The 26,525-nt window shown below is 39.8% G+C and overlaps 1 protein-coding gene across 1 annotated transcript; it reads right to left on the bottom strand.

The window, feature by feature from the left end:
* Window positions 1–2,656: 2,656 nt before the first annotated feature.
* On the bottom strand, window positions 2,657–26,092 carry F11 (coagulation factor XI). Its single transcript, XM_047770381.1, has 15 exons — window positions 25,807–26,092; window positions 24,621–24,676; window positions 18,861–19,017; window positions 17,291–17,397; window positions 16,078–16,237; window positions 14,336–14,445; window positions 13,312–13,471; window positions 10,818–10,927; window positions 10,343–10,505; window positions 10,135–10,241; window positions 6,504–6,672; window positions 5,391–5,566; window positions 4,468–4,563; window positions 3,488–3,627; window positions 2,657–3,095 (listed from the first exon to the last, which is right to left on the bottom strand). The coding sequence occupies exons 2-15, from the start codon at window positions 24,673–24,675 to the stop codon at window positions 2,934–2,936; spliced, it is 1,872 nt and encodes a 623-aa protein (XP_047626337.1). The 5' UTR covers window position 24,676; window positions 25,807–26,092; the 3' UTR covers window positions 2,657–2,933.
* Window positions 26,093–26,525: the final 433 nt, after the last annotated feature.

Here is a 26,525-nt window from a genome sequence, read left to right as displayed (position 1 = left end):
GCTTGGATCCTGCATTGCTGTGGCTCTGGTGTAGGCAGGTGGTTACAGCTCGGATTCGACCCCTAGCCTGGGAACCTCCATGTGCCATGGGAGCGGCCCAAGAAATGGCAAAAAGACAAAAAAAATGGGTGAGGGGAAAGGCACTATCTCTAGAATATCAGTTTTTTGCCTATTGCTGTTGGGGGCACTTTGGATATAATCTCCTCTTGGAAAGTTTGAATTAAATGGATAAGGACAATAATTTATATAGTATGTGCAGTGCCTATTTTTATACAGTTCGGTGGGCACTTGATCCAATATGACGGCTGTCCTTCTATGAAGAGGGGGCCACAGGCAGGAAGACCGAGTGAAAACTGAGGCAGAAATCAGAGCAATGCTGTATAAACCAAGGAAGTCCTGAGGCCACCAGAGCTGAAAGAGGCAAGGAAGGACCTTCTCCTGGGGGCCTTGGAAGGAGCATGGCCCTGCTGACACCTAGATATCAGGCTTCGAGCCTCCAGAGTGTGAGAAATATCACCTCTGTTGTTTGAACACTCTTGAGTTTGTGTCAATTTGTTGTAGAAGCCCTAGGAAATTAAAACTGCAGCTGCAGGTGAGGGATCATTAAGACCCAGGGAGGCAGTGAAGCTGAGAATGTTAAGTGTTGGGGTTATGAGAAATAATCCTTTTCATTCTTTTTCTCTCTTTCTCACATACATGCACATTCTTAAATGAAAAATTGCTCTGGGAATTCCCACTGTGGTTTAGCTGGTTAAGAACCCGACTAGTATCCCTTAGGATGTGGTTCAAGCCCTGGCCTCGCTCACTGGGTTAAGGATTCGATATGGCTGTGGTTGTGGTGTAAGCCAGCAGCTGCAGCTCTGATTTGAGCTGGGAACTTCCACATGCAGCAGGTGAGGCTCTAAAAAGCAAAAATAAAAAAAAAAAGGAAAATTGTCCTGAAGAGTTCTTTTCAGTCTGTGGATGGCCTTGGGAAAGACAGAAGGAGAGAAGCTGGCCCCACTCTAGTGAATGAGAATGTGCACCATCTATGAACCATGTGAAGGAAATGGGTTGGAATTTGGGAGCTCATGGACCATGGGAAGCAGGCTGTTAGGGTGCCACCTCCTGGGGGAACCCAGAGTATCCCTCCTGGGGAAGCAGGTGGCTTCAGGACACCTTTAGAAAGGCCAGTGAGAGAGGAAACAACTGCCACAGCAGGGGACCACAGCAAAGGACCACAGCATAGGACCACCAGTCACTGCTACTGGAGCCTCAGGGCAGTAGGCAAATTCTCTAAATGTTAATTTTGGGGACATTAACCAGAAGGTGGAAAATTCTCCACACAAAAGCAGGAGAAGTCCCATTCTGACCCAGATTGATATAGGAACTGGGGAAAGAACATAACAGGAGTATTAGAGGATGAGGCGGATGCAGAGGATGAAGGAGGTCTGAACAGCACCAGTTGGGGACGGGGCTCTTCAGCAAAGTGGATCAAAGTTTCCCTGAGTCTTTACTGAGACAGGACAGTAGCTGAGACCTTAATGCCATACCAGTCTTTTTGTTTTGAGGCTTTTGTTTGTTCGTTTTTGCTTTGATTATGTCTTTCTCAGACGCAATTCCTTTTTACCTCAATCTTGGAACTTGCCTCCAGCCCTCTCCTTCCTTTCCTTCTCCTAGAACCCTCTGCCTCCATCTCATTTCCATTTAAATGACATACTTAATTATAAGTATACTTAATTATTTTATTTTTATGGCTCATGCTAACTAGACTAGAAGCTTCGTGAAGGTAGGGGGATATTTATTGGCTCATCACTGTATCCCCCCAGCTCCCTGTCAACAAATACTATGAAGATTGCACTGACTATGGACACAAGTTGTTGGCATGGATTGAAAACTGGTGTAGACACTGCACATTCTAGATTGTTAAACTATATCAGAAACAACTAGGTAAATACATGTACTCAGGGAGCTGCTTTGTAGATGCTGAGGGCTCTACTGTCACCATCTGTTTGTCCCCAAGTCATTTTTCCCTGTAGTATGGATGGACTTTACATTGATTTCCACTCAATACATTTATTATCTATAAACAGATATGTAAATCCACACTCACAGGGGCAGCTCGTCTTAGGAAGTCCTTAGCTTACTCCCCTCATCTTCATCAGCCTCCTCCATCTCAAACTATGCCTAATAAATATGAAATCTACACACAAACAGTTTTCTAGGCAAGTATGGCTTTAAGATTCGTCCCCTAAGGTACCAGTGCCAGGCAAATTACTACTCTTAATCCTTTGCATCCAAGCCAGGTCTGTGACCTACACAGCGGCTCACCGCAATGCCGGATCCTTAACCCACTGAGCAAGGCCAGGGATCAAACCCACATCCTCATGAATCCTAGTCGGGTTAATTAACCACTGAGCCATGAAGGGGACTCCAAGAATTCTTGACTTTTCTGAAAACCTGCTGCCTAATTCAGTCAAAAGGAGATGCATTCGGGAGCGTGGAGCATGGAATCTTGGCATTTGATGCTGACCGTCCTTGCTGCCATTTCCTCCAACTCCCATTTTTCAGTTAACAAATCTTTTGATGGTAGTTTCTTGGGGCAGCTCTACCTGATCCCTTGGTGCCACGACTTGATTCTTTTCCTGTGTGTCTGGCTAGGTTTTCATCGTCAAATATTTCAATCTCTGTAGGGCTGAATGGTGTAACCAAAATGCAAGAGTCTGGATGCTGAGAACAGGCTCTGAAGGTCACAGGATGGGAGTTGAGAGAATGGCTGTTTATGTCCTCTAGGTGTGTTCTTACCAATGCCAAGCCCCTCTAGTCTGTTACTGTCTCTGATTCTTCACCTATGGAGGAAGATGAAGGGGCAGCTCTCCAGGGAAATCCAAACCCTCTTCCAGGGAATAATCTGGGTGACCCTTCAGGGAGTCCAGTGACCTCTGGGGACACTCTCAGGCTTCTTGCGTTTTCTCCAAAATCCAGTCCACGTACTCAACCACTCTGGTGTAGACACCTGGCCGCTCCCTTTGAGCACAGCCTTCACCCCAACTTGTGATGCCCACCAGATGCCAGACCTCGTTGTGTTTACAGGACAGGGGGCCCCCTGAATCTCCCTGTGACAGAGGGGGAAAAGAAAAGGCACACTGATCAGCTCAGACATTTCTCATCTTAAATATATTTTCTTAAGAGGGATGTCGCCTAAAATTCTCTCTCGGCCCTTGAACAAACATTAGAGAACCAGATCACTTACTTTCCCCCCAGTCTTTCCACATCAGATGTCAGAGTAAGGAAAACCAATCCACTGTGTCCCCAGATCACTGCTTTAAAAAAAATGCATTAAACAGGGAGCTCCCTGGTGGTCTAGCGAGTTAAGGACCTGGTGTTGTCACTGCGGTGGCGCCATTCAATCCCTGGCCTGGTAACTTCCACCTGCCACAGGTGTGGCCCAAAAAGGGCATTAAACACTCTAATTTGAATATATTCCATTGGTTAGGAACAGTGTTACCTTACAAGCATCCTTCCCTCCTTCTTTGTAGCCTGCACAGATCATCTTATTGGTTATCTTGTGGCTTCTGTATCCTGCCTGGCATTCTTCATTTGTCACCAAGGGTATCTTGGCTTTTTGGAGAGTATTTTGTATTTTGTCTGAAAAAAAAATGGGGGTTTGTTAATGGGATAACCATATATATATAGATATATGTATTTTGAATCAAAACCATACCTACCTAAAAATCTAGGAAGGAAAAAATGTTAGGTTTATCTCATAGACCTTTTATAATTAGAGTTAGAGATGATGTTCTTCTCACTTCTGATGGGTACCCTTTTGTGAACGTTAATTAAGTTCAAAATTCATTATGGCTCTAACTGGAATTACCTCTCAGAGAAAATAACTGGCTAACAGGAGAGGGCTTTTACTGAAACATGCCAGGTTTCCAATTAAATGTCATTAAAAATAATGAGTATTTTAAAAGAGTGTCATGTTTATGTATTTATTTATTTATTTATTTTGCTTTGAGGGCAAATATGCAAGTTCCCGGGCTAGCGGTCAAATATGTACATGTATGTTCCCAGGCTAGGGGTCGAATCAGAGCTGCAACTGCTGGCCTACACCACAGCCACAGCAACACAGATCCAAGCCATGTCTGTGACCTGCACCGCAGCTCACGGTAACAGGGGATCCTTAACCCCCTGAGCGAGGCCAGGGATCGAACCCACATCCTCATGGATACTATTTGGATGGTTTCCCCTGCACCACAACAGGAACTCTGAGATTGTTGTATTTAAAGCTTCCAATCAAACAGATGTGGTTTCATCTTCACCTGAGTGCTTTGGTCCCTGCCTCTTTATTAAGAAGCTTCCTGCCTTTGAGAAATGTTATAGCTTCACTCTCCGGTTAGCCGCAGGACTTGGGACCGCAGAAAAGGTCCTGATTATGCTGTGTTCTGGATCTTTCGGTGGAGCACAGAGAGAAACATCATTGCTTACCTCTTAATTTTGTGTACCCCCATCCAGTCACCCAGCAATCTGTGTACATCACGTTTCTATCTCCTTTGGAAGGTAGGCATATGGGTCTCTGAGAATCTAAATTAAAAAAAAATCACAATTTAGTGATCAGAAACCAAGCACATTTTCTTTCCCAAGACAGACTCTCTTCTTGCACTTCCTAATATTTAATGTGTTCTTTCTTATCTTTGGCTTCTGCCTCCTTGTTATACATTGCCATTGCTCACGTTCAGCATCATCTGTCACATGTTCCAGGAGGAGGGGAGGAGGAAGAGACCAGCCATGCCTTCTCCACTATCACCACCCCTCTCATGAGGTCTGTGACCTTGTGGAGATAGCTTCATTGTTGTGACCTGAAGTCCTGGCTTTCTGAAGCCGGAGGCTATCAGTCATCTTTCAAATTCCAGTGGATTGTAAAAGTAGGCCATTCTGTGCATCTGAAGAAGCCTGAAGAAAACTTACCATTTCACCCACATCCCAAAATAAGATCCAGTCCCCAGGAAAGCCTGTCAGGTTTTTTTTTTTTTTTTAGGTCCACACCAGCGGCATTTGTAAGTTCCCAGGCTAGGGGTTAAATTGATGCTATAGCTACTGACCTATGCCACAGCCATAGGAACGCAGGATCCAAGCCTTGTCTGCAACCTACACCACAGCTCACGGCAATGCTGGATCCTTAACCCAGTGAGCGAGGCCAGGGATCGAACCCGCATCCTCATGGATACTAGTTGGATTGGTTTCCACTGTGCCCCTGCATGTCAGTCTTAAGACTAGCTTTGCAGCCCATTTGCCTTTCACGATAATGACACCTGGGGAGATCGCCACGGTTGAGCCATGAACCATGGTGGTGTGAGACATCATCTCCACGTCATTACTGTAGGTGACTTTCCATTTCAAATATTCCATACCTGTGTAATTAATGGTTGTTTCCAGTTTCAGCAAGGCAATATCATATCCAGTTTCTGCCGCTTCAAACTGATCATGAATGATTACTTCTTGAACCCCAAAGAAAAATGTATCCTCTTTTATTTCTGATTGATTTAAAATGCCACTATACACACGCAAAACTCTAGGTGACTCTACCCTAAGGAGGAAAGAATCGAGGAAAAGAAAATCTTTTTACCAAATAATTTGCAGGCACTTGAGGGACATTGCTAGTTAACTGACTAACTATCTAATATTTTCTGCCGTGGTGGGCTTTTAGGTGGAAAGGAGTGATTTCATGCTGATTTTTCAGTCACATATTCCTCTTATATGGAAGGTCCTGGGCTGACATTTACTTTATATAAAACACATGAAAATCAATACATTTTCTGCCCTCCAAGACAGACACACACACACACACACACACACACACACACCCACCCATGAAGAGTTCTGGGTTTTAGCTGAACTCTATTGTTGATGGGCTATGACTGAACTGAACTTGAACTTTCTGGTACTCCATTTTCCCATGTGTCAAAGGTAAAGGAGCCTACTGACCTCAAATGTACCTTTGAGTTCTAATATGAGTAAGATGCATAGTGATGAATTGAACTTACAAACACACACAATTATGTCTGGGAACAACTCAGAAGACAATGAGAGAGAGAGAGAGAGAGAGAAGGGAGGAGGGGGAGGCAAAGGTGAGGCAAGCAGAGAGGGAAGGAGAGGGAGAATAAGTGTGAAATCAGATCCCAGGAATGGGGAATTCTCTTGGAGTTCCATTCGGGACCCATTCTCAAGACAGTGCAGAGAAGATGGGATGCCCTTAATAGGAGATAAGAACTCCCTGGGAGGGGGGTGTATGCGTGGAAATGGAAACGTGGAAGAGTGTGCTGTCAAACAGCCATATTCCTGCACCTGTTCTGATGCCAATGGACAAGAGTGGCTCTTTCTTTTTGCTTTTTTTCCCCCACTAAAGACAGAAAACTCATTTGGCAAATAGGACAATTTACATCTTTAAAGATGTACAAAAACACTAGGGATCGATTTACTGTATGTGGGAGCCTGTGAATGAGTAAAACAGTAATCGTACTGACTCGTTGAAACAATGAGCAGCTGTCAATATCCACTGGTTTCCAATGATGGAGCCTCCACACAGGTGTCTCTGGGTGGGTGATGTGATGTGCACAGTTATCTGCCACGGCCACTCCCCAAGAACAGACTTGTTTCCTCCAACAATTCTGGGCTTGATTTTGGTTGTACATGCTACAATAGAAGGACTTCCATGAGTAACTTCCTAGCTCTTCATTGGTCATCAGTAGTTATGTTCCTTCAAGCACACGGGGAAGAAAAGCTTCCCTGGATTCAATCATCTACCATGCCCTTGACATGGAGACAGTTTAGAATCAAATTGGCAAAGCACAACATACAGATAAAAACTGAATGAGGGAGTCACCTTGTAGTTGCACACCCCCAAATGCCTCATCTGGGACTAAGAGACAGTCTTACCCTCCCCATGATGATAATGCCAATGGTTCTTCTAAAGCAGTGGTGGCAAGGGTGCCCCCCAGACCAACAGCATCACCTGGGAATTTGTGAGAAATGCAAATTCTGGAGCCTAGTGAATTAGAAGCTCTATTAATGGACCCCAGCCATCTGAGTGGTTTTTTGTTTGTTTGTTTGTTTGTTTTTTTAGGGCCGCACCTGAGGCATATGGAAGTTCCCAGACTATGGATCAAATTGGAGGTACAGCTGCCAGCCTACGCCACAGCTCATGGCAATGCCAGATCCTTAACCCACTGAGGGAAGCTAGGGATTGAATCCGCATTCTCATGAATCCTAGTCAGGTTCCTTAACTGCTGAGCCGTGAAGGGAACTCCAGTCATTTGAGTTTTAATCAGCCCTGCCAACATTGGAGAACTACAGTTACAAAGAAAAGGTCAGCACCTCCCACTAAGTTTGGAGCCTTTGTCTAATTCCTCTCCATCCCCTTCTGCTCAGGCTGCCCTTTGGTCCCAGTCGCTCCTGTTCCACCCACATCCAAGCCTGGCTGCTCTTCGGTTTGTGAACTGCTTCTGCCCTTTGATCTTGTTGACAGATTGGGGTTTTTCTGCTCAACTCTTGATATTTCCAAGGACTCTGATTCAAATTCATCCCCTCTGTTTCTGTCTTGTTTTAAAAAATTAATAGGTTATCAGCCACTAAAATATGTTATGAACAACTCATCAAGGACCTCATTGGGAGTTCCCATGTGGGATACCCGACTAGTATCCATGAGGACTTGGGTTCTAAACCTGGCCTCACTTAGTGGGTTAAAGATCTGGTGTTGCCACAAGCTGTGGTGTAGGTCACATATGTGGCTCAGATCTGGCATTGCTGTGGCTGTGGTGTAGGCTAGTGGCTGCAGCTCCAATTCGACCCCTGGCCTGGGAACTTCCATATGCCTTGGACCCTAAAAAGACCAAAAAAAAAAAAAAAAGGACCTTATTGAGATGAATTATAGGTCTTGCTGTTCATTCTATTTGATTTCTCAGGTCGAACAAAATCCTGAAAATACATGTGTTTCTCAGTTCAAACAAAATGCTGAAAATAGCCTTAGGTTTTGTGTTAGGAGATGCTTCTTTGGATGGCAATTGTTCTGTGCCTTCAGAAATTACAGCGTAGACTGATGACAGTACAAGAGAAGATAAACATCTCAGTCAGATATTCCCTCTCATATTACAGTGTTATTTTGTCTAATGTAGTGCAGCAAAACCTAATTATCTGGTTTCACATATTTCAGAAGTTTCACTAAAAAGACACAAGATTTTATTTTCTTATATCTTATATTTTCTGCTTTAGCTATCCATCTAAGCTATCTATTCTATAACCTCTAGAGACCAGAGTCCATAGATTCGTTAGAAAAGAACAAAATAAGGAAGGAAAGTAGAGAATGGATTCTAAAATTTAAGGGATAAGCACTGGTTCTCATTTTTTAAGCTACATCAACATCACTAACGAGAGAATTTGCTGCATCCTTTCTATTGCATAGTAGTACCAAGACAATAGAATTATTGTAAATGCTCCTTCTTGTCTTGGGTAAGTTTATTGTAAGAAAAATGCATGGCATGCAGCTTGACTGTCTTTTTAAAGAAGCTTGGGCCCTCCCCCAAGGTTCCCATCAGAGCCCCTCTAAACTCTAGAAAGGCATAATTTCCTAGCCAGGATGGTAATAGTGGACACAATATAATATGGTATGCTCTACAAAACAGGTTCTCAGAAGTTAAGGATTTATTCACCTCACCCATATTTCTGACACCAAAGATTTTCACTTCGAAAACTATTACAAAGCATAATTACCACTTCCATTGCACTCATTAAATCTCAGTGGCAACTTAGTTTATACTGCATGATAATGTTGGGCAGCGAGCAATGAAACTCTAAAACCATACAACCTATATAAATCAATGAGTATTAAAGTTGTAATAGGTTATTACAATAATTTAGGGAAGAGTGTGTGTTAGGCTCTTTCCTGCTTCACCCCTTTGACAATGTTGCTTGGCTACCAACTGTCTTCTCTACCAGGCTCAAAAATTAGCTACTGGAATGGAAGCAGAGCTAAGCTGATGTGTACTATCATTTTTATGTTATTATAGGTCCTGTTTGATAACAGACAATCTTTTTATTTCTAACCTACCATACTCATCGCTACAAATTAATGAGGTTTTACTGTAACTTTGGCTAATAATAAGCATGCAGAAAGAACACTTATTTGCAGGAAATCTAAAGCCCTGGAGAAGGAGCTACTTGACTGTTTCTTCAATAGATAATGGAAATTTCCACACACGTGATGATTATTTATATTTCGATGAAAGATTAAGTAACAGCCAATGTAAAAAAATGAGTCATCTGATTAATCAAGATGCTGGTTGATATTTTAATCATAAAGGATAATCAGAAAGATCGTTGACCCTGATAACAAGAATCAGACATAAAAATTGTGCCTGTGCCTGAGTCCCCCCAGGATATACTGGTTGTGTCGATGAAGTCAGATGTCAAATAAAACACATTCAATCAATACTCGGGAATGCAAAGGTTAGTCAGGGTCCAATATTTATTTATTTATTTTTTGTCTTTTGTCTTTTTTTTTAGGGCTACACCTGCGGCACATGTAGGTTCCCAGGCTAGGGGTCAAATAGGAGCTGTAGCTGCTGGCCTATACCAGAGCCACAGCAATGCCAGATCTGAGCTGCGCCTGTGACCTACACCACAGCTTACGGCAACGCCAGATCCTTAACCCACTGATCGAGGCCAGGGATAGAACCCGAAGCCTCATGGTTCCTAGTCATCTCTGCTGCCTTACAACAGGAATGCCCAATATTTATCTTTAAAACAGGTCAGCTGGGGTGATAGTAGTGAAAATAACAGGAAATTGCACTTAAATTCCTTATTTTACTGGTTTTCTTCCTTCTGTGGCTATTATTTTTTTATTCATATCTAAGTTTTATGTAAAACAAGAACATCTATGTATAGAACTAGTGCATCTTAAAATTGGAAGACACACTTAAACCAGAAAACAAAAGTTTGATTTCAGTATCAAATATAATTAAAAAATTTTCCTTGAGTTACAAAATATATCTTAGTCAAAGACTGAATTTTGCCGTGGCTATTATTGACTCTCTAAATCATGACATATTTGGTATAAAATAACTCCTTCAGGTGTATTTTTTCACCTGACATCAAACTCACCATTATCCATTTTACACAACCTTAAGGTATATCCAGAGATGCTTCCTCTCTCATGAAGTATTTTAGTTGGCGATCCATTTGAAGAAAGTTTTAAGTAGCATTTACCCCTGCAGGTTGGAAACAAAATGGTATAAACATAAGGCACCTCTTAAAATACCTCTCAAAGAGATGGGGCAGGAGCATCTATGGAACTCGTCATATGTCTTACTTCCCTCCGTTGCAAGATTCTTGAGATGGAGAATAGGTGAAAAATTGGCAACGGATGGTGTTGGTACATGTTTTCTGGCAGGCTTCATGCCCGTTCTCACCAACAATGTCCAGTTCTTCTCCCAGGAATTCAGTGTCATGGTAGAATGAAGAATGGCAGAACACTAGGCAGCAAAGCACACATCTGAGGTGAGATGCACAAACTTAGCCCCCCCCTTTTTTTTTTCTATTTTTCTTTTTTTGGCTACACCTGTGGCATACAGAAATTCCTGCAGCATACGGGCTAGGAATAGAATTGGAGCTGCAGCCTTCGCTATAGCCACGGCAAAGCAGAATCCTTAACCCACTGATCGAGGACAGGGATCAAACCTGCAACCTCATTGACACTAAGTCAGGTTCTTAACCCAATGAGCTACAGAGAGCTCCCAGCCCCCATTTGTTGACCTCAAGCAGGACAAAGAGTTTTCACTGTTTACCTGGGATGCTGTGCCGGCAGTTTTGTAGGCTAAAACCAGAAAAAGCTTTGTTCTTCCTAATGCGTGTGCTTGGCAATCCACTATTAGATGTTTTAAGCAGACAAAGATTTCTAACAGTAAAAAAGGGAAATACAGATAGATCATATACAATATATCAAAGAAGAAATTTTTATAGCACATTTAGATGTCAGCTCCTGTTGGCATTTACTATGGAAGATTTTCCCATTTTGAGAGGACTCTTCTTAAACCACTGTCAGACTCCATGATCCATAGGTTGTAGACACATTTTCAAAACTAAACCACCTGCCTCCACACAAATTTTCTGAGCTTGCTCTAATCAACGTCACTGTTCCTGGCACCTTCCTTTTTTATTTTTTTCTCGCAACTCTCCCAGTTAATGTCAAACATTCAAAAATTTTCATGCTGCCTAGAGTTGCTATTGGCTTAGACAGGGATAAGCAAAATCCAGCACAGGCTCCACACCAGGCAGTATCTTTCTGGGAGGAAGTAACTTTTCTAATTAGCACAAAAATCATAGTCTAGAGCAGAGCTTTCCAGTAGAATTTTCTGCAATGGCAGAAATATTCCATGTCTATGGCAGCTAATACACTAGCCACTAGGCAGCCATACACTGGCTAATACAGCTGAGGAAATGAAAGTTTAGTTTTATTTAATATTTATTCATTTAAATTTAAGAAGCCGAGCCTTGGATTGCAGTACCCATATTCCTCTTTCACCCTGTAATGAGGATCAGATGTATTGCTCCTTTTATAGGTATTGATTGGCAGTTTTATAAAAACAAGAAGGAAAAATAAAAAGTAGTGATTAAGACAAAATAACCATTACAAAGGCATCTTTCTAAGTTCTTAAATTTATAATGCTTCAAGGCTCCATCTTTGACCTCCTTTCATCTCTGACTGTGTTCCATTCTTTGATGGTCTCACCAGTTTCAATGGCATTACTCACAGTTGTATCCTGGTGACACCCAAGCACAGATCTAGAGCATAAACCTCTCATAATTCCGGACTTCTCTTTCTAACCCTCAAGTTAGCATTTCTCTCTGCTCTCAACTCCTTAGGAAATCTTTCCTCATCTCTTCTTTGCCATTTCTATCTTTCCAATTTTCTTGGGCCAAAAATCTTGGAGCTAGCACTGATTCTTTGCTTCATAGCCAGCAATAAATCCATCGGCAAATCTTACTGGCATTACATTGACAGCATATCCCTGTCTGATCACTCTCTTTTCCTTCCACTCTAGTCCAAGGAGGGCAGGGTTTCTATCTATTTAGTTTGTTAATGGTATCCCCTTATGTAGACCCATGTTGGGAAAATGAAGGTAATATATAGTGCCATGTGACAAAACTAGTACTTCTTGAATTATACCCTCACTCAATTAAAAAAAAAATCAGTCTTGCTTGATGGACAGGAACTCAAGGGCCTACCTCCGGGGACCCTCTCCCCAACAGTAAATAGCCATATCAAGCAAATGCAGAGAGCTCTGACAATTCAGATTCAGACAACACATAGAATCAAAATATTTAAGCCAACAATCTTAAGATTTCTTTTTTTTTAGTGAATTTGGTTAATGGGGGGAAGCAACCCCAGCAAATATCCCTTTGATGATCACAGCAATTTCCTGTGCTTTATTATGGTTTCCTGTGTTAATACCCATTCATAGGGAAACAGGGTCTAAATTCTCAGACCTCCCTCCACCCTTCCACCCAATTCAGTTGATGAAGGCTGTCATCTCCAGCCCTCTGCACTTTGGATTTGCCACATCACTGATATTCTGAGCTCTTTCTATTCCATGTTCAAGACTCTTCAACCAAGCATTGGATTAAGATGCCTCTTAATGACCACTCTTATTTTCTTCATCCCATTCAGAACTAGCTGAAGGCAGAGACCTTCCTAAGCTAAAGAAACGCAAGAGTCCCAGGTAACACTGGCTCTGCTATCAGTAGGTGGAGAATGGAAAGAAAGAGGGGTTAGTTACTCTTTTTTTGAAACTTTCATCTACCCTATGCAGGCATCTAGATGAAATTTGTAGTTGCTCAGAATTTTTAGTGATGGGTTTTGATCAGCTATTTTTTTGGGGGGCGGTTTGGTTGAGTGTTTCTGTTTTTTTTTATTATTTATAGAATTTTTTATGACTCAGTTATATTTATAGTTGTACAATTGTTTAGTTTTTGTTTGTCTGTTTGTTTGTCTTTTTAGGGCCACACTTGCTGCATATGGAAGTTCCCAGGCTAGGGGTTAAATTGGAGCCACAGCTGCAGGCCTACGCCACAGCCACAGCAACACCAGAGCTGAGCTCCTTCTTCGACCTACATCGCAGTTTGCGACAACACCAGATCCTTAATCCACTGAGTGAGGCCAGGGATCGAACCTGCATCCTCATGAATACTGGTTGGGTTCTTAACCCGCTGAGCCATAACAGGAACTCCTGATGAGCGGTTTTAAAAGACAACACACGACACTTAAGCTTAGCTCCTTACCTTTCAGATTCTTTTGGCCACTCTTGAGAAAAGAAGGTAAAAAACAAACAGTTGGGATGGTGAGTACAAATGCTACGGCAGACAAAGGCATCCGGAGCCATAACACTGTCAATGTTACGGTCTGCAAACACCGTTGTAGGGAAAATGTCCCTGATACAAGCTGTACCACAGAAGAAAGCATGTTAAGGAAATCGATTCACCAGTAGCCTCAGTAAAATCCCATCTTTTGTCAATTCCAGGTGAAAAGTTTGTTGGGGATGAGCAAAGGGTGAATAGGCAGAATGCAGGGATTTTAGGGTTCTGGAAACACTCGGAATGATATGCTAGCAATGGAAACATGCCATCATATATTTGTCCAAACCCACAGAATGTACAACTCCCAGAGGGAATCATAATGTACACTGTGGACTTTGGGTGATTATGATGTGTCAGCTTAGGTTCATCAGCTGTAACAAATGTACCATCTGGTGGGAGGTGCTGACAACGGGGGAGGCTGTGTGTGTCTAAACAGGGGAATATGGGAAACCTTTACAATGTCCCCTAGATTTTGCTGTGAACCTAAAATTGCATTAAAGAAGTAAGATCTTTTTTTTTTTGTCTTTTTTTTGTCTTTCCTAGGGCTGTACCCGCGGCATATGGAGGTTCCCAGGCTAGGGGTCTAATCGGAACTGTAGCTGCAGGCCTACACCACAGCCACAGAAACGCGGGATCGGAGCCGTATCTGCAACCTACACCACAGCTCAGGGCAACGCTGGATCCTTAACCCACTGAGCAAGGCCAGGGATCAAACCCACATCCTCATGGCTCCTAGTCAGGTTCGTTGCCACTGAGTCACAATGGGAACTCCTAAAATATAAGCTTTAATCTTATAGAATATAATAAAATATTTCACATGAAGAAGGTGAAAGATCATTGGGTCCATTTCATCAGTGAACACAAACTGGTATCTGCAGGTAGGTCCGGCGTACACATCAGCACTTACTATTTAGTGGCCAAAGTACCTTGTTAGGAAAGTAATAGTTACCCAGATTAGAAAGTGCACAGGACTTCAGTGAAAATCCAGACACCACGTCAGTGAGCTTCTTTATACTGGTTGGTATCCCTGTTTGGGTGTACTTCAATAGGCAAACGTTGCTAAATAAAGACAAAAGTGGAAAAACACTTTTATCCCTCCTAATGCAAGTAGGGAAAAACATAAGATAATGAGAAATTCCCATGTACAGATGGCCTGGATATGATAGCTAAAGAATTGTTCTGAATAGCCTTGATGTGAGAGACTGGACAGCTGACCTTGGGTCCCTGCTCTGCTAGGATCTGGTAATCCTATGAATTTGGTCAACTTTATTTTTTCATCAGTAAGATGACAGCTTTAGATGGATGCCGATATGAAGAATAGGAGAGTGGGAACGAATGACTTCTCCAGCTCTTCTCAATTTCAGCATTTTAACTTTTTTTTTTTTTTTTTTTTTCCATACCCACATCACACAGAGGTTCCCAGGGCCAGGGACTGAACCAGCACCACAGCAGTGACAACACCGGATCCAGTGACAACCACCAGGCCACCAGGGAACTCCAGTGTTTTAACTTTTTTTATAATGCCTAGCAACTCCCAATTTCCTGCCTTGCTGTGCACGTTGTGTTGAGTCCTAGATGTAAAGCATGTAAAAGGATGTAGCTTGAGCTGAGCTAAAGACAAGCCATGACAGCTTCATTATTATTTTGAGGATTTCATTTTGTGTTATCATTGGTATTCTTTAAATAAATCTTTGATGCTTTATTTCTATTCATCTCCTTTTTATGAATGATATAGCAGAATGGTAAAATCCAAATACTAGTCATTTGAACCTGTCTGTCCTCATTAGATTTCGGATAAGTGTAGCTTCCTATACAAATCCAGAACATCTCAAGTATTTCCTTTTTTTTTTTTCTTTTTATGGCTACACTGGCAAAATATGGAAGTTCCAAGACTAGGGATTGAATTGGAGCTGCAGCTGCCAGCCTACACCACAGCCATAGCAAAGTGGCATTCTAGCCACGTCTGTGACCTACACCACAGCTTACGGCAACGCCAGATCCTTAACCTACTGGGCGAGGCCAGGGATTGAACCAGCATTCTCATGGATACTAGTCAGGTTCTAAACCTGCTAAGCCACAATGGGAACTCCTCAAATATTTCCAAGTGAAAAAGTTAATGATATTTTTCCCTAAAAATATTTTTAAGAGAAAAGAGATTGATCAATTACAGATCAGTCTTTTCATATTCTTAGACAACGGATTTATCCCTGGAATATTTCAAAATCCAGGAGGGGGCAGATTTCAAAATATTTCGCGTGGATTTCAGTTTCTTTGTCTCAGGTGGGGAACTGCTATTTGGAAGCATATTTGAGTATATATATATATTTTTTTTGATTCTGTATGTTCGTACTATAGCATCCTTTTGGCTGGGAATGGAACTTTCAGACCAGTTGTAAGTGTTTCAAAATTGCCAACTTAAAAATGTAGTACCCTTTAAATTAGCTCAGAGATGGATGAAACATTTTTATAAGCATGATTAAAACACAGACTCCGTGCTGTAAAAAGAAATGCATCCAAGTTGGACTTCAAATGCATTTTCCATCAAGGAAACTGTAAGTACTTATTATAGAACATCTCGTAGGGGTTAGAAGTAAATGTTGGCATGAAGCTGATGGAAAAAGTTTAATAAATCCCATTTTGTTTTCCACTGGATAAACTAAGGTCCTTGGGCTCAGCCTGCAGCTCACTCACCGATGCGTGATGCTTGGAAAGTGCCTGGTTGCATATGTAAAAAAGTGGCAGTGCATGTCATTGGTGCATCTTTCTTGACATTCCTGAGCACTCTTGCTAACAGAGCTGTTATAGTTCATGCCCTTCATGTCTAGGTCTACATAAACATTTGTGTTGCAAGCTGGAAATAAAATCAGAGAATACGGTTATCTTCCAGACGCCGGGTGCAAGTCTGATAGTTCTTATCTTATCAACTCTCCTTCCAGACTTATTCTTTCAACTCTTTCACCACTCTTCCTCAGAAGTCTTTTAGGCTTTGTTTTTGTTTTGGCTGTGCCCATGGCCTGCGGAAGTTCCCCGGCCAGGGATCCAGCCTGCACCTCAGCAGCGACTGGAGCCACAGGAGGGATAATGGCAGATCCTTAACCTGAGGAAACTCCAGAGGTTCTTTCAATTAATTAATTAATTTTGCTCTTTAGGCCCAAGGCATATGGAAGTTCTTGGGCTAGGGGTTGAATTGGAGCTGCAGCTGCCAGTCTACACCACAGCCACAGTAACATCAGATCCAAGCCATGTCTGAGACCTACACCACAGCTCATGGCAACACCGGATGCTTAACCCACTGAGTGAGGCCAGGGATCAAACTTGCATCCTCATGCATACCAGTCAGGTTCTTAACCCACTGAGCCACAAAGGGAACCCCCTTAAGTTTTCTTTTAATCCACTTAATTCCTACTCTCACATGGAAACAGTAAGAGAATGCCAATGTTCTTCTCCTGCTGTGGTGATATTAGATTTAAAAATTTCTGTTTCAATTATATGAACTGGCCTCTCTTGTCTCCTTAACGTCACTGATTGATTGATTCACTAATTAACCTATTCTAATATCTTTTCCACAATTAAGACAAGTGTCATCTCAACCTTTATAGCTGCTTCCTTAGAAGTGGATTAAATGTGTAATAAGGACTTCCATATAAAACTTTAAGCCAGGAGGGAGAAAGAAAATAAACAAATAATGGCCTATGTCATTAGATATGTCCTTTGAGAGAAATTTTAATGAACTATATAGGGCATATGCTAGTTTTTTGCTCTATCTGGAAAAAACTTCATTAGGAGATTTTACTGCCCCATATTGTTTTTTTTTTTTCACAACCATAAAACCATACCCGATGTAACTGCATGTACACATCAGAAAAACTCATACATATATATCAATTCTAGCAAGACATCTTACCACTTATTTGGTGTGAGCATTGCTTGAAAGAATATCCAGAAATTGCTCCCGCCATATTCAGCATTGGCAGTGTTTCCGTAACACTGTCTTTCAGGGTGCAAGTAAACCTGTTTTTTAAGAAATAACTTCATTGGGTAAAAATGTATGTTTTACAATGATGGGTCTTTAGGTCAGCCCACAGAGAATCAGAGAAGGAAACAAACACCTCTATCTCAAGCCAAAACAAATATTTTCTCAGCAAGACTGTGAGTTTGTTTTCATTCCAATATCCCAACATTCAGAAGATCACATGTGAAATTGACAGAGCTCTGTAAACCAACTATAATGGGAAAAAAAAAAAAAGAGGTAACATACACATATGGACATGTAGATAGATAAAACCAGAGACCTCTTTGTTTTCATTTTAAAACTTTAGTCATGAATTAGGTACAATATGAAACTCACTGTAGTTAGGATAAATTAGATTATTTGCTCAGATTAAGAAAAGATAAATAAAAGATCACATAAGATTCTCCTTCTTAACAGGAAATAGGAGTTTGTGGAACTGTGACCTGTTGGTCAAATGCAGCTCTCTGCCTGTTTCTGTACAGTTCATGAGCTAAGAATGGTGTGTGGGTGTGTGGGTGTGTGTGTGTGTGTATAATTATTATTTTTTTGTCTTTTTTGTCCTTTTATGGCCACACTCGTGGTATATGGAGGTTCCCAGGCTAGGAGTCTCATCGGAGCTGTAGCTGCCGGCCTGTGCCAGAGCCACAGCAACGCCAGATCAGAGGCATGTCTGTGACCTACACCATAGCTCACAGCAACGCCAGATCCTTAACTCACTGAGCAAGGCCAGGGATTGAACCCGAAACCTCATGGTTCCTAGTCAGATTTCATTTGTGCCACAACAGGAACTCTCGGTTTGTATATTTTTACATTTTATATGATTATATAAGTATTTATGCAATATCTTTATTAATTGTTATGAATTCTATTTGGGGGACAATTACGTTGATATAAAGGGATTCTTGCGAAATTTGTAACGTTTTTGGTGTAGGATAATGTATGTTGAGATATTTAGGGGTGAAGTGTTGGGACGGTTTCAAATTACTCCAAATGGTTAGACATCTATATGTACAGATATGGAAAAGCAAAAATGGCCAAAAGCCTTGGTGGTGACAGGGAATCACTGCACTATCCTTTCAAATTATCTTTATAAATAATGAATTTTTTTCTATTAAAAAAATTGAGGGAAAAGCACCCTTTTAAATAATATCAACTATCAATAAGCAGTTGAAAAGCAAAGAACCAAAATGACTAAGGGGCATAAAGGTAGAGAAAAACAAGATGGTATCATTAATATCAAGACCATAAAAGAGGTTGGGAAGTCCACTGTGAGGGGCCTGTCTGTTCCTGCTGATCTGCCTAAACACTATCCTTTTTTTTTTCTGATACATTTAATATTTCAACTGAAGGAAATGTATTTTCCAATTGCCACATTAAATTTTATAAAAAGGAAGACAGCAATGTATTGTAGGCAATTGTTGTATAAAGTCTGTTTCCCCTATGTAGAAAAGCAAATATTTACCACTTGGTAGGATCTTCAGATTCAGCCATAAAAGTGAAGAGCAAGCACCGCGGATGGTGGGTGCAGACCACCTGGCAGTGCTTGGCACTGGGCGTGGAAACAACAGCAATGTCTCCTCCTTGAAAGTAGGTATCTTGGAACAGCTTGGTCATACATTCTGGGATGTAATACATGACACGTGTTATTTAGATTTTAGTGGGCACATAGCTAATCAGGTAATAATCTCACAAGGGCAAGCTTAACAGGAAATACGTCTGAACTTGGAAATCAGGGCAACCAACACTTTCAGTTTATCGGATAAGAAGCCTCAGAAAGAAAAGAAAATCGCTAAATGGCACATGTGCCTCAACGGGATAGTGCTTAGGAATGATTGCCATGGGGACTTGGGTGCTTTGTGGGTAACGGATTCATTTCTCAGATCTTAACTGGCAAAACTGCTTTCTGGGACCCCCATCCAGATCTAGAATGACCTCTGCTTTTCCCTTTCCCCGTTGCTCCTCTGTGTCCAACCTCCATGTTTATATGAAACAAAGGCTCCACAGTGATCATCTTCAGGTGGCCTGACGGCCCTGGATGTGATAATGTACCACATCACTACACTATTTTAAATGGACCAGTTCAATTGACCTAGAACACTACATAAATTCCTCGTCCACGATGTAGTGATTGGATATTTCTGTACAATCCAAAATGATCATCAAGACAAGTCTAGTCACCATCTGTCACCATACAAAGATATTACTTAATTATTGACTACTTTCCCCCCTCTGTACATTTCACAACCATGACTTATTTATTTTGCAACTGCAAGTCTGTACCCCAATCTCCCTCACCTATTTCTCTGCCCCCCTTACCAGCCTCCCCTCTAGCAACCACCCATGTGTTCTGTGTTTCTATGACTCTGTTTCCGTTTCATTATGTTTGTCCATTTGTTTTGTTTTTTCTTTAGGACAACCTAATATAGTGTGGTAGGCCAATTATAGTTCAAAAACAAACAAATTCACAAAAAAAGAGATCAGATTTGTGGTTACCAGAGGCAGGCATTGGAAGAAAGGGAAATTGGATAAAGATAGGTGAAAGGTACAAACCCCAAGTTATAAGATAAATTAAATTCTAAAGACATAATGTCACAACATGATAAATAAAATTAACACTGAGTATGTTATATATGAAAGTTGTTAAGAGAGTAAATACCAGGAGTTCACATCATAAGGAAAACATTAGTTTTTTCTATTTCTTTAATGTTGTATCTAAATGAGATGATGGATGTTCACTAATTTTTTTGTGGTGGTCATTTCAGGATGTATGTTAGTCAAATCATTATGCTGTTCACCTTAAACTTATACAGTGTTATATGTCCACTATATCGTAATAAAACTGGAGGAAAAACAAAAACCAAATAAATAAATGGGCCATTTTAGTAAGATGAACTTTAGACTCTTGGAAAAATGAAGCCCCTTCCACTGAAACCCCTTCCACTGAAACCAGTTAAAAATACAAACAAAGCTAAGTTGCATACAATTGAAATTTTCTTCTTTTTCTAGAAAGAGATATCAAATATTCCAGATTGTGGATTTTTAGGTCATTGTTATTTAGTCACTGAATATAAGTGTTATAGTTTTTAATCTTGTTATCTTTTCACTGACAAATACTACAATCTAGCCCTTGGTGTTTTTAATATAAAAATAAATATATTTGGACAGAATTAAATACAACAAATTTATTTTAGCAACAACAAAATCGATAAAATTAAAAATAAGTAATTTTTATTGTAGTGACAATCAACACATATGTGGAAAAATATGCAAGTAAAAAACAACTGAAATTATCACTAGAGGCCTATAAGATGTAGAAGTCCATGGACTTGGACGGTAGGAAATTTCATCTTCATTTTCACTAACTTCTATCTGAAATATGACATATCTTTCCATTATTAATGTAAGAACAAACTGCAATAGCGTTCACGGTATGTGTACCTTTGTCATAATAAAAATCACAAATTGAAAAAGAAAACACTACAGTTTTGCAGATATCTCAAAACACCATTTGTACTCATTACTAGTTTGATGGTAATTGCTCTGCGGTTTTAGACCCACCACTAAATTCTGTTACCTAATGTGTTAATAAGAAGCAAAAAGAACACCTATTTCTACATCAATTTTTTTTACATTTTAATTAACTATATTTCAATATAATTTATTTCTTTGGTAATCCTGTGAATTTGTACCTCACTTCTTTGAAAATGTTATTCTGAGGGTGGAGTCCAGTTTGCTAGTCTGCCAAAGGGATCCATGGAAGAAGAGTCAAGGATCCTGCCACAGACTCTCCTTAAAAATCCACCTTCTTGGGGGTAAAACTTTCTCCTCTCCCCAAGCTCTGTGTTGCTTCCAAAGGACCTGGAGGGCAACCTCAAATCAATGGAGGGTCTGCTGCACCTCGAAGTGGTCCCACTGATCAGGAAACCCCACCTCTTGGAGCAAAGAAACACGCTATCTTAAAATGTTACTTTTGGAGTTCCCCTTGTGGCTTGGAATCCGACTGGTATCCATGAGGAGGAGGGTTCCATCCTGGCCTCGCTCAGAGGGTTGGGGATCCAGCATGGCTGTGAGCTGTGGTGTAGGTTGCAGATGCTGCTCAGATCCCATGTTGCTGTGGCTGTTGGTATAGGCCAGCAGCTACAGCTCCAATTCCACCCCTAGCCCAGGAACTTCCATGTGCCATGGGTGTGGCCCTAAAAAAGCAAAATAAATAAGTAAATAAAATGTTTCTTTTAAGAAGTTTGGTAAATTAAACAGAGTTTATATATTTAATATAGGTGTGGAATTTCTGAAAACATGCCCCCTACCAATGGGGTCATTTATTTTTACAAGGCTGAAAGATTTTCAAAAGCCAAATACAGCTTCTTAGTGCCAGTAAAAAGTGGTTTACCTGTTTTTTTGGATGAATTAGAAAGTGCTTTTTTTGTATAATATTGATTTTATTCCAGACTTTTTACTCATAGAATTTATCAACTCAACTAATTTATGCGCTAGTTTTTTGGATTTTTCTAGAAACATAATCATATCATCCATAAACAATGAGAGTTTTATTTCTTTCTAGTCCTTTACTTTTTATTCCTTTTCTTTTCTTACTGCAGTGACAAGGACCTCAAGTGTGAAGTTTAAGGTAAGTAATGCTGAGCAATTTTGTCTTATCCTCAATTTCTAGGGAAAATTTTCAATATTTCACTATTAAGTATTAGATTTCTTAAAAACTTTTTGTTTTAGATTTTAGTCTGTTTGTTTTAATACATCCTTTAACAGACAAGGAAGTTTCCTTCTATCTCTGGTTTGCTAAGAATTTTTATCACAAAAAATTTTATCATATGCTTTCTTGCACATATTTTTAAAATTATTATTTTTATTGTAACAATATACACATCTCCAGAACTTTTTCATCTTCCCCAGCTGAACGTCTGTACCCATGAAATGCTTACTCTCCACCCTTCCTGTGCCCAAGCCCTGGCAAACATCATTCTGCTTTATATCTCTATGAGATTGACTATTTTACATAACTTACAAAAGTGGAATCATATAGTGTCTATTGTTTTGTGACTGGCTCATTTCACTTAGCACATCCTCAAATTTCGTCCATTTTGTGGCATATGTCAGAACTTCCTTCCTTTTTAAACTGGATAATGTTTCATTACTAGTGTGTGCACAGACCACATTTTGTTTATCCGTTAATTCGTTGATGGATACTTGGGTTGTTTCTACCCTTTGGTTATTGTGAATAATGCTGCTATCAATATATCTTTTTCAATTTCTGCTTTCATTTTTGGGGGTGTAAGCCTAAAAGTGGTTCATCCATTGATTTTTGAACACTAATTATTCATTCCTGGAATAAACCCAAATTTGTGACAATGCAATCATCATTTTGTTTTTATTTTAATACACTGATGGGTTAAGTTTGGTAATTTTTGTTTTTAATAATTGCATCTATGCTCATGAAGAAAAATGGCCTATGATTTATCAAAATGTCATAATATCCCTGTCTTAATATCCTCACCAGGTTTTGGTATCAAGATTACATTGACCTTATAAAATGTTTTAGAGATTCGTAAGTTAATCTTCCCCTAACATGTTTGTTTTTCATTTAGTTAGTTTCTATTTTGTTTATTTTTTCTTCCTAGCTTTTTTACATTTAATTTGCTATTCTCCTTCTATCTTCTTAAGGTGGATTCTTCTTCTTCTTCTTTTTTTTTTAATGTCTTTTTGCCTTTTCTAGGGTCGCTCCCATGGCATATGGAGGTTCCCAGGATAGGGGTCTAATCAGAGCTACAGTTGCCAGCCTATGCCAGAGCCACAGCAATGCAAGATCCAAGCTTCGTCTGTGACCCCCACCACAGCTCACAGCAATGCTGGATCCTTAACCCACCGAGCGAGTCCAGGGATCGAACCCATAACCTCATGGTTTCTAGTCAGATTTGTTAACCACTGAGCCATGACTGGAACTCCTTAAGGTGGATTCTTATGTCATTAATTTTTACCATTTTCCTATTCTAATATATACCTCTAAGTGTACATACTTGATTTTAGCACTGATTCAGCTACATCCCAAAGTTTTGATAAGCCATGTTTTCATTATCATTCAATTCAATATATTTTCTCATTTCCATTGTGATTTCTTCTTTGACCTATATTTATTTAAAAGGTCATTATTTAATTTTTCAAAAATTTGGGATTTTCCAGTTGTCTTTTCATATATTTTAGCTCAATTCCATTGTAATTGGATAGCTTGCTCTGTATAATTTTAATCCTGTAAAATTTGTTGAGACTTGCTTTAGGGCCTTTTATGTGGTCAATTTTTGTAAATGTTCTATATGTATATGTTCCAAAATGTTCAAAATATGTCCACTGAGTTAGCACTGACCTATCAATTAAATTACAATACTATTTCATAATGATGATAATGAAGGAATATAATAACCTGAACATGAAATTTGTCACAAAGAAAAATGAAATTGTGAAATGTAGTGAAATTTATTTTATTTTAAATCTCTTTCCTAGACTTACCATTTTTCACATACACCAGAATAAAAGTTTACTGTGCATTAAATGCTAGCAACAACAGCAGAAATTAAATGTAATATATGTAAGTTATTTTTTAAAGGAATGCTTAAGCCTTCATTTTAAATAAAGAATAAACATGGGGCTAAAAATACTTGTACTGATATATCCTTCTGAATATTGATTAAGTAATTTGTAAACAAATTTAGGGGACCTGATGGAAAGTGGCAAACTCACAACAGTGGTTAAATTATTGAACTACATAAACTATGTAGGAATATTTGCATATTATTTTTCAGTTCAAAATTGTTTGTGTGTGTATGTGCTGCATTGAACTGACTTTATTTTGGAAAATAATCAGTGAGACAAATCAAGATGGCTGCTTTTAAATGTTGCTCTTAAATATCATTAAAACGTGTGATGAAGATTTAGATATAAATATAGTACAGATGTGGATATAGATAGAGACATAGATTCTTACTTACAATTCCTTCACCTCAGTTTCCTTCCTGCTTTGAAAAACCTTGAAGGCTTAAGAAAAAAAAAAAAAGGATTGTATTTCCTTCCCTAGAGTGCTTGCAAGGAATCCTCCCACATCCATGGAGATAATAGTGTGATTTCCCTCTATGGGCTTATGCTCTCCTGTAACATAATCCATAAGTCAAGGAATCAAATTATTTCCAGTCAATACTAAAGATAAAGCTCTACTTACCACCAGAAACTGAGGCAAATAAAATGAAATGTACCATTTGATATAATAAAATCATCCTACAAAAAGAAAAATACACATTGATTTAGAACATAAAATATGAATTTATAATTTACTTACTGACATCAGATTTACAAGAAATATGGAGGGAAAGGAATAGTTGACACAATAGTGTTCACAGAGTCCCTATCATAATGCTGACTTTTATTTCACCCCAGTCCTAGAATTTTCCTCAGCATTGTTGTATGTCCAGTGGTCAGCATGTTTGTGACTGGGAAGAGCCAAGGACTGAGAGGGAAGGGACCCCTCACTCCCACCCCACATCCATCCCCTCCCCGACCCTTCTCCGCTGCCTCCAGCTCACCTGTCAATCAGAAATTTCTCATGGCCACCATCTGCATCTGACACTCTCTCTACCCCAATTTTTCCATTCTTATCTTCTCTTCCAATTTATTTTCTTTCTTTCCATCTTTGAAGTTTTTCTTTTCTGTAGCTATCAAAAAAGCTATAACTGATTTTCTACCTACAAAATTTTCTATTTAAAAAATTATCTTACAATATATTCTTAGGTTGTCTTGTTCTCCTATCAATGTTTTATTCCCACAAAGAACTGAACTAACAGCTCTAAGAAAAACCTGAGACCAATCAAGTCTTCTGACTTTTTCCTATTGCTTTTTTTTTTTTTTGGTCTTTTGTCTTTTTAGGGCTGCGTCCATGGCATGTGGAGGTTCCCAGGCTAGGTATCTAATCAGAGCTATTGCTGCTGGCCTACGCCAGAGCCACAGCAGCGCCAGATCTACACCACAGCTCACGGCAACGTTGGATCCTTAACCCACTGAGAGAGGCCAGGGATTGAACCCCCAACCTCATGGTTCCTAGTTGGATTCGTTTCCACTGCACCATGACGGGAACTCCTCATATTGCTTTTGAATACCTTTTTAATTTGTAAAACACTTGCTATTGAGTTCAAGCTATTAGTCCTCTTCCACTATGCACCTCCTCTCAAATTTCTCATGGATATTAACTAAAAACCTCCAAAATGTTAAATCAGACACATTTTAAAAATCATTTGCTATTGTAAATAAAAAAAATACCCCTCCCTCAAAATACCAAAGCTCATGGTAGAAAAAGGCATTTCGAGCAATAAATGCTTAAGAGAAACCTTAAACAATAACTTTTGAGATCATACCTGAAACACCTTGTTTGCTGCAATTCTTAATGTTTTTCTTCTTCCAAAATGGTCTTCATCCTTCTCTAAATGAGCTTTTACAGGTACTGTTCACTTAACTTTAATATTTACTTTTACTGCTTCCTCATGTGATGTAACATGGTCTCTTTGTACAGCATGTCTGTGAAAGTCCTTAAAATCTTTGCATATCAAACACATACCTTGGTAAAGGCGCTTGCTTTTTCAATACATCTTTTTTTTCCTCTTATTTTACTTTGTTTTCAACAAGTGACACACAGAGAGAAGCCTGGAGAACTTGAGTTTGCCTGTCTGTCTTAGCAGTTGGGCAAATTTACAATTAGTATACCTGCTGGCCAAAGCTGCACTTAACCACAGTTTCAAATATCAACTGTTAATCATTAATTCCAGCCTAACTTGAGTCTCCCCACCCCCAGCCCCCAACTCACCCCATCTAAAAAGGAAACAAGGGCAGTCAGATGGATTTGCCAATGTGCAGTACAGCAGAGAAACGAAACTCAGCTGTTGGGGGTTTGTGGGGCATGTAGAAAGTAAAAGGCTCTGCTCCTCTGCTATCCCAGTTTCCCTTAACAGACTGTTACTTCCTCAGAGAACTATCAGGGTAGGCAGGACTCATTCTAATAAGCCCATTCCACTTGCGAACACTTAAAAGTCTAATTTAAAGTTGTTTTTTGTTTTGTTTTGTTTTGTTTGAAAAACAG

The sequence above is a fragment of the Phacochoerus africanus genome, chromosome 3, assembly GCF_016906955.1.
Source record: "Phacochoerus africanus isolate WHEZ1 chromosome 3, ROS_Pafr_v1, whole genome shotgun sequence".
Taxonomy (NCBI): domain Eukaryota; kingdom Metazoa; phylum Chordata; class Mammalia; order Artiodactyla; family Suidae; genus Phacochoerus; species Phacochoerus africanus.
Note: the sequence above shows the minus strand (reverse complement) of the source record. Positions and strands in the feature narration are given on the sequence as shown.

Coding starts and splice junctions, on each gene's coding strand:
- F11 (XM_047770381.1), bottom strand. CDS start 24,675: ATGATTTTATTATATCAAATGGTACATTTCATTTTATTTGCCTCAGTT. Junction 17,398..18,860: donor TCTGAAGATCCTACCAAGTG/GTAAATATTTGC, acceptor CTTAAAAAACAG/GTTTACTTGCACCCTGAAAG. Junction 13,472..14,335: donor CTGTGCACTTTCTAATCTGG/GTAACTATTACT, acceptor TCTGTGGTACAG/CTTGTATCAGGGACATTTTC.